The sequence below is a fragment of the Propithecus coquereli genome, unplaced genomic scaffold (assembly GCF_000956105.1).
Source record: "Propithecus coquereli isolate 6110/MARCELLA unplaced genomic scaffold, Pcoq_1.0 Scaffold165, whole genome shotgun sequence".
Classification (NCBI taxonomy): domain Eukaryota; kingdom Metazoa; phylum Chordata; class Mammalia; order Primates; family Indriidae; genus Propithecus; species Propithecus coquereli.
The window spans coordinates 39563-47242 of record NW_012141080.1 but is presented as its reverse complement, the minus strand read 5'-3'; the positions used below and the strand labels follow the sequence as shown (position 1 = coordinate 47242).

Below are 7680 nucleotides of genomic sequence, written 5' to 3'. Positions count from 1 at the left end.
TACCATATATCCAACAGACACCACACATGCATACCACACACACCACACATAACACACACACAGCACACACTATACACACACCAAACCACACAACACATGCCATACCCCACACATGCACCATCACACTACACACCACACACACATCATACACACACCACACTGTACAACACATGTCATACATACATACCATACACCACACACCCCACACACACTATACACACATACCCCAAACCCCACACCACACACAACATACAACACATACCACACCACACATCGCACACCCCACATACAACACATGCCACACACACCACATACACTACACACACCACAGACCACACCACACACACCCTGGGTCCTTAGCTTCGGTCTTTAATACCTTGGTCCTTCCAGGGCATGAAGCTGACCTCAGAGGAGTTCAACGCCATCTTCACGTTTTACGACAAGGTGAGAGGGAGGGAAAAGTAGAAGCCCCATGACCGGGGAGCCCCGGCCGGAGGGCTGCACCCCACCCCCAGGACAGATGGGCTTTGCAGAGGGGCCGCTCGGGCTGTGGTTTCTCCTGCAGCATCTTCTGCTGTTGGGAGGACAAAGGTCATTCCCCATCTGTGGCCTGGGGCGCCCAAGCGCTCGTTTTCTTGGAAGTGCAGCAGGAATCACTAGTGGAAGAGGGTCGTGCTCAGCGCTGGGGTGGGGCCAGAGGAGGAGACCTTAAGTACCGCCTGGTGCCAGCACAGCTTTCGCACGAGGGCCAGCTGCTTCTCTGGAGCGTGGGAGTGAGACGACCCCCTAAACCCTCCTCCCCTTTCCGAGCCCTGCCCGTGCGACTCCAGTGGTCTGTAACCAAAGGCTCGGAGGTGAACCATAAATAGCCCCTGGACTCAGGGATTAACTAAATGCTTCTTGGACCTCATTTATATTTTCAATGCCAATGGAAACCCCCACCACAAAAGGCTACCCAAAGTCTGCACTGAACTGCCCATTCCTGCGATGACTGGTAAAGACGGAGGGGACGAGTTATGTCGTCATGACGACAGAGTAGCGGGAAGGCTGGACTCTTAGACCTCCCTGGGCGGGGGGTGGCCAGGCCCAGGCCCCAGCGCTCCGCCCTGACTCTGCCCCCATCACCAGGACGGAAGCGGCTACATCGACGAGCACGAGCTGGATGCCCTGCTGAAGGATCTGTACGAGAAAAACAAGAAGGTGAGCGCTGAGCCCAGAGGCCGGGGCCCCTGTCCCCAGGGCACAGGAGGGGTGAATGAGCCAGAGGCGGAAAGAAATGCCTTGAGCTGCATTTTGCCCCGCTCTGATCTGCCATAACGAGGCAATGGTAGTTTTTTTGCTTTTGTTTTTTTATTTCTGGTTGATTGACTGATTGCTGTTTCCTTTTTTAAATTTAATTGCGGTACGATACACATAACAAAGTTTAGCATCTTAATCTATGGAAATGTGCAGTTCAGTGGCATTAAATGCCTTCACAATGTTGTGCAAGCATCGCCACCGTCCCTTTCTGGAACGCTGTTCATCTTGCAAATCTGAAACCTGTGCCCATTAAACAACCACCCCCCACTCCCCCTCCTTCCAGCCCCTGGAAACCACTCTTCTAGTTTCTGTCTCCATTTTTGATAAGTACCTCATATAAGTCATACCGTATTTGTCCTTTTGTGACTGGCTTATGTCACTTAGCACAATGTCCTCAAGGTTCATCCGTGCTGTAGCATGTGACAGCACTTCCTTCCTTCTTAAAGCAAAGTAATATTGCACCGTACAAACGTCCCACGTTTTGTTTACCCATTGCTCATCCGTGGACACTTGGGTTGCCCCCACCTGCTGGCTGCTGAGAGCAGTGGCAGTTTTGACATGGCCCTGCTTGCGGAAGTGTTAGCCAAATTGCCAAGAAAAAAGACTTTTCACCCAGAGATTTTGGAGGGCAGGGACCAGTGGGGAGTGAAGGGTATTCTGAACTGATTAACTGAAGAATCTGGAGCTGGGGTTGGAGCCAAAAGGAACCACCAATGTTTGCTCCTCTTAAAGAAAAGGCAGAGAAGTGAACTCCGTTATTCTGCCTGCTGTTGCCCCCTGGGTGTACCCGGGGAGCCCCTCCAGGTGGGCTCAGCGTGGTGCACTGGATGGCAGGGGACAGGCAGGACAGCAGCCAGGAGACAAGCCTTGGCAGCTGTCTTCCTTCACCTCGCAGAAAAATGTCTTCCTCTGAGCAAATGATTTTGCTGCTTTCTTTAATTAGATGATGAAAGCTCTGTAATTCTTTGCGTTGTCTAACTGCCTTGGCTGCCAAGCGAGAGCTATATTTAATGCTCAATTTCAGGAAAAAAAAAATTCACCGCAGCCTCTGAGTCTGTCTCTCTCTCTCTCTCCAAGTGCTTTCTCATCTCTTTATCTTTATCCTGAATATCAGCTTTCATTTATTTCATCCTCAATTTTTTTTTTTTTTTGTGGTACCTACAATTGCTTTTGAAAGCGGTAGAAAATAAATAATAAGGAAGCAAATACTCCTCAGGAAGAAGGAAGTGCTCACAGCAGGTATTGGAACTCAGCAAACTTTTTTCCTGGACCAAATTCTAGGAGAAAATTATTGATGCGCCTCTAGGCGGCCAAGCAGTGTCGGGCACCGCAGTGGAAAAGAGCTGCAAGTGTAATTATGCTCACGAGGCTTAATTCGTCTTTCTAAAGCCCTGCCTTCCACCTGAGGTAGATAAATCCTGAAGGCCCGCATTAAATCTCAGAGTGACCTGAATTTCCTGGTCCCCAACTAACTAGGCTCTTTGTTGATTAGCACAAGGGACAACTCATAGGGCTGCACAGGTTGACTCCAGATACGGAAACAGAAGCAACGATTCGGGTGCCGGGGTCCGCAAGCCGCTCTGACGGTTCGAGGACAGGATGTTAACGAGCTGTTTACCTGAGAGCCCCCACCTGTGTCCGGCTCCACGCTTGGCACCTGGCATCGAGCCAGTAGAAAGAAGGAGCTGCGTGACTATAGACGGCAGCACCTGATCGGGGAGGGAACGGCCATGCTTGGTAAACCCACACGGCAGATGCGCATTCGATGGCGCCTGCGTGGGCCGTGATAAGGTTTCTGAGCCGATTAATATTTGAGGATCCTGGGGGCACAGGCCGACGGGATGGAACTTCGGTATTTCATAGCACTCCGGAGGCCATGGCAACTTGCTAGAGCTTTCCCCAGTTTTAAGCGAAACTTCTAGACGCAGAAAGTAAGGAACCCCTCCCCCCGCATGCTGCTAAGCCTCTCACGGCCACATCCGCCGTGGGAATTGTCTCAAGCTTGGCCTTGATATCTGGGGTCCCTTCCTTGGCTCCTAGTCGAGTGGCAGATAGCTCAGGCACACCGCAGCGTTATGAATTAGGTGGTATTTCCAGGGACTTCACAACGTTAGGGAAGACCCCGCCCATCCCCCACCACCGAAAGCTAGAGATGCTTGCGGAGTGCCCTTGGGTTTGGGTGGCACCAAGCCAGAAATCAGTACCACAGGGGGATGTCCCGATGTTCTGAAATGACAGAAAAAAAAGAAAAGCCCTTTGAGCGCTGGAAGAGAGGTGACAGGACAGTGAACCAGGTCAGTAATTGGACTCCAGGGCGCAGGGGACTGGGGACATTTATGAGATGACTGTACCGCGGTTTTCTCACCAGCGGAAGGGAAGCAATGACCGTGGGCCTGGAAAGAGAAGCATTTAAAACAAGAGTATCTGCCACGTTTAAACGTGAAAGAACAAAATCAGGAGAAGGAGGAGAAAAGGGAGGAGGGAAGGGGGAGGGGAAAAGAAAGGAAGGAAGGAGAGAGAGAGAGAGAAAGAAAAAGAAAGAAAGTTAGTTGTTAAGTGATTTTCCAACGTTGATGACCCGGTTATATTTCCAACCCTTTGGCTATTTGTACCCAAAACAATTACCATATAGCATATAGTCAACATGAGGCCTGGTATTCTGTTCACTTTGGAACTCCATTTTATGTGACACTACGCACCTTCACGGGACATCTGCCTTAGTGGCCTCTGAACACCACAAGAAGCCCATAAGTAGTGAGCTTTGTTGCTGGAGGTGACAGGATTTAGAATTCCTTGTTTAAATAGATGTGGCGTGGGGACACATGGCCCAGGAGGCCTGAAGACAAGGCCAGGGAGCTTTCCTGGCATTCTCTTCGTCACCTGCGGGGACCCAGACTGGCCTTGAGTAAGGGGAGGCCTAGTGGCGTAGAAGAATACGCACAAGTTACACACAGATAATGACAGTCACCACAGTGGCTACCGCTTTCTTTGGAGGGCTTGCCGTGTGTCAGGCACTGTGCTGAGTGTTGTTTACGTTCATTCCCGCATGTAATCATGGTGACACCTCAATGAGGTGAGTACTCTTAGTGTACCCATTTTGCAGGTGAGGCAGCTGAGTCTCAGAGAGGTTGACTCCTTTCCCCAAAGCCGTGCAGCCGGAAAGTGACAGAGGGTTTTAACCCAGGCCTGGCTGCCCCAAAGCCTGTGCCTTGTGTTTCTCTAAGCCACTTACGCTGGGAGGGGGTGAGGGAAAGGTTCCGGCGGGTGTGCTTGTGCATGAGCAGGTCTTCTTTGGTTGGAGCCATTCCCTGAGCCTGCTCTAACCCTCTCCCTGCATCCCCTAGGAAATGAACATTCAACAGCTCACCAGCTACAGAAAGAGCGTCATGTCCTTGGCCGAGGCGGGGAAGCTCTACCGCAAGGACCTGGAGATTGTGCTCTGCAGCGAGCCCCCCGTGTAAAGTTGGGACAGGGCTGAGTCTCCACCTCCCCCAAACCCTGCCCCTGACACTTGTACCCAGACCCAGAGCTCATGAGCACCCCTGCCCCGCCCCCGCAACCCGCACACGCAGCCTGCAGCGCAGGAACGGAGAAGCTGGAGGACGGGCCCCCGGGGGCCTCCTTGGAGCCCCTCCATTCAGTCCTGCCCAGGCGGACGCGCTCCCTGCGGTGGGTCACCACCTGCATGGAAGTGTTGGGGCGCAGGTGGGAGGGCCCCGATTCTCTCCGCTGTGATGCATGAGCTCCTTCGCTGTACGATTTTGGCTTCTGTGTCCAACAGAGTGGACTCTTCCCTCTAGCTCCCCCTGCCTTCCCCTCATGCTGCCGCCTGCCCCAGAAGTCCAGGTTCCACCCGCCACCTGCTAAGGGTGTAGCTGTCTTCTCCCAGCTCCTGTGTGTGCAGGGCCCTGCCCCTTCCTCGCCGTCTGTGCTCTGCGTGCTCCTGTTCTCTTTGGGTTTCTTGTTTTACCAAAGAAGAGTTTACAGACAATAAAATGGAAACGTTCTGCTGTGGAAGCTCACCCAGTTCTTGTCAAGTCGTCGGCTTGTCTCTGCAGCTAGCAGAGCTAGCAGCTCTTCCCGACAAAGGGAGGGCCTGTTCTCATGAGGGTGGGGGAGGGCGCTGGGACGACCTAATTGGGGTGTTGGACCCCAAGACTCTACCGCTTTCACTCATCATTCATTGCCTGTCCCTTCACCAACCGAGCCGCTCTTCATGTTTCCACATCTCCAAGATTGTAACAGCAGTTTCAAGTTCATTGAAATCTTGCTGGGTGCCCAGGATTGTGCTGAATAGCTGACCTGCAGTGTCTGTCTTAGTCCTTTGAGAGAGGTGCTGTGATTGTCGCCACTGGACAGGCAAGGAAACTGGAGATAAAAAGGTTGAGTAATGAGATCCATGTTTCATGGTCAGCTGGGGGCAGAGCCGGGGTAGGAATCCAGCAGGTCCGCGTCCTAAACCATCGCCTACCTTTACAATGCGGATACCAGTGGGGTGTGGCAATTGTGGGACTGGGTGATCTCCGCCAAGCAGGAGGGACCTTCAGCCAGAAGTTCTAGATTACCACACGCCTAACCTCCTCAAAACGCAAGTTACCCCACAACACCTGACCACATGCCTCTTGGTGTGGGGCCAGTTTGGCCTTTGGGTCCACAGAGCTCTGTGAGATCCTAGAATAGAGCAATAACTGATTTTTTATGCTATCATTTATTGCTTAGCTACAAGATGCACGTTGACACTACCTCATTTAATCCCACAACAATACTATGAGATAGATACTACTTTCAGATGAAGACACTAAGGCTCAAAGACATTAAGTAACTTGTTCACCGTGGTGTAACTCCTAAGTGGCAGAAGAAGGACTCAAATATGGGCTGGTCTGACTCCAAAGTCACCTTTGGAAATGGCCCTCGACTGCATATAGACCTGGAGCAACAGACCACCTAGGGTACTGGCTGCCTGAGTCAGTGATAACCCTCATTTCTTTCCCAGCCATACCCTTTCCTGAGAGAAGCCACCCTGTGCACAGCCCGTATGACACCGCCCAGAGAGCCTTCCGACCTCCGCCTGCCGGTCCACAGCTGACTGGGCCAAGAGTAGACATCTGGTCCAAAGGTCCCCTGGGATTTGAGGTTGACTCCAGGGCTGTCAGGCAGAGGATGTGGCATTGAAGTTGGGTGGGGTCAGAGGTGGTGCCATGGCAATCCCAAGCGGGGTCTTGGATGCTGGGAGGAGCAGAAGCTAAGATCCTGGAAGAGGGAGCCAGTCAGATGATAGTGGGAAAATATGCATAGAAAAAGACAGATGGGAAACCAAAAGCCAAAGGAGATGGGATGAACAGAAGGAGAAGGAGGGAAGGAGGGAAGGAGGGAGAGACAGAGAGAGAATGGGGGGAGGGGAACCACCGTCTGATCACATCCTGGCTCCTATGAGAACCTGATGTGCTTTCTAATACTGATTTTGCTGCCATCCCTACACATCCTTCAAAAGACCCCTATTTATTTAAGCCAGCTTGAAAGGGTATTTCCTGTCCCCTAAGTACAGTCCCCGTTTGACATCTGGTCTTCAGCCAGCATCCCCCAAGATGAGGAGCAGTAGCCTAGTGCCCCCAGCACTCACAGGGCTCTAAGCTTCAAATCCCAGCCCCCACCTCTCCCCACCCCTTGTCATTGCACCTGGGCATGGTCCTCAGCCATATCTGCCCTCTGATCCCTGGAGAGGAGAGACTCCTTCAAGGCCATCCTACAGGTCTTCATTGTATGTTTGCAGTTTTAAGTTTTTTCTTTTCCTTCTGTGTGCTCGCTAGGGCCGTAAGAACAATCCAGATGACTCTGAAATATTTACATTCCTTGTTGTTGCCATAGAAACTAAGTGCCACAACCATTTGAAATCTCAATGCCTCACCCTCCACCTGCCTGTGGTCTCTGTCACTGCCAGTGATAATCTGAGCATGTGTGATGCCACCACCTGCTATGGAGAATCCATGTTCAACTTCCCTCTGACAAGGAGGAGATCTCTGTCCTTCTTGAATAATTGATCAACCCAAATCCCAGAATATCCAGGCCCTGTTTCCTAAGGTCACCTCCTGGATCAATCGCCAACGCAGCCCAGGTCCCAGAAGAAAACAGATGGCACCTTCCAATTCTATCATTCGAGGAGGATTTGTTCACAAAGATCTTTCATAAACATGTGGGTGAAATACAAGGGACTGGTCAGGGATAGTGAGTGACAAGGCACAAGTAACAGTGCGGTTGCTGTTTCCACCCCTGGGCCCAAAGGCATCCAGACCCAGAGGAGAGAGTTGTGCAGAATGTCACGTGTTTGGTTGGAGCACACAGCCAGGCCCAGGTTAACTCTCACGGAGTGAACGCCACATGCCC

The 7680-nt window shown here is 51.8% G+C and overlaps 1 protein-coding gene across 2 annotated transcripts in view; it reads left to right on the top strand.

Annotated features, from left to right (window-relative positions):
• CALB2 (calbindin 2) overlaps positions 1-5325 on the top strand; it is a 41667-nt gene extending 36342 nt beyond the window's left edge. Inside the window, exons 9-11 of one of the 2 annotated variants that reach the window (XM_012641520.1) lie at positions 391-444; positions 1129-1200; positions 4644-5325. In XM_012641520.1, coding sequence (XP_012496974.1) covers positions 391-444; positions 1129-1200; positions 4644-4760 — 243 coding nt within the window. In that variant the 3' untranslated portion in view covers positions 4761-5325. The remainder of the gene's footprint in view (positions 1-390; positions 445-1128; positions 1201-4643) is intronic. The other variant, XM_012641521.1, reaches the window with a different exon arrangement.
• Positions 5326-7680: the final 2355 nt, after the last annotated feature.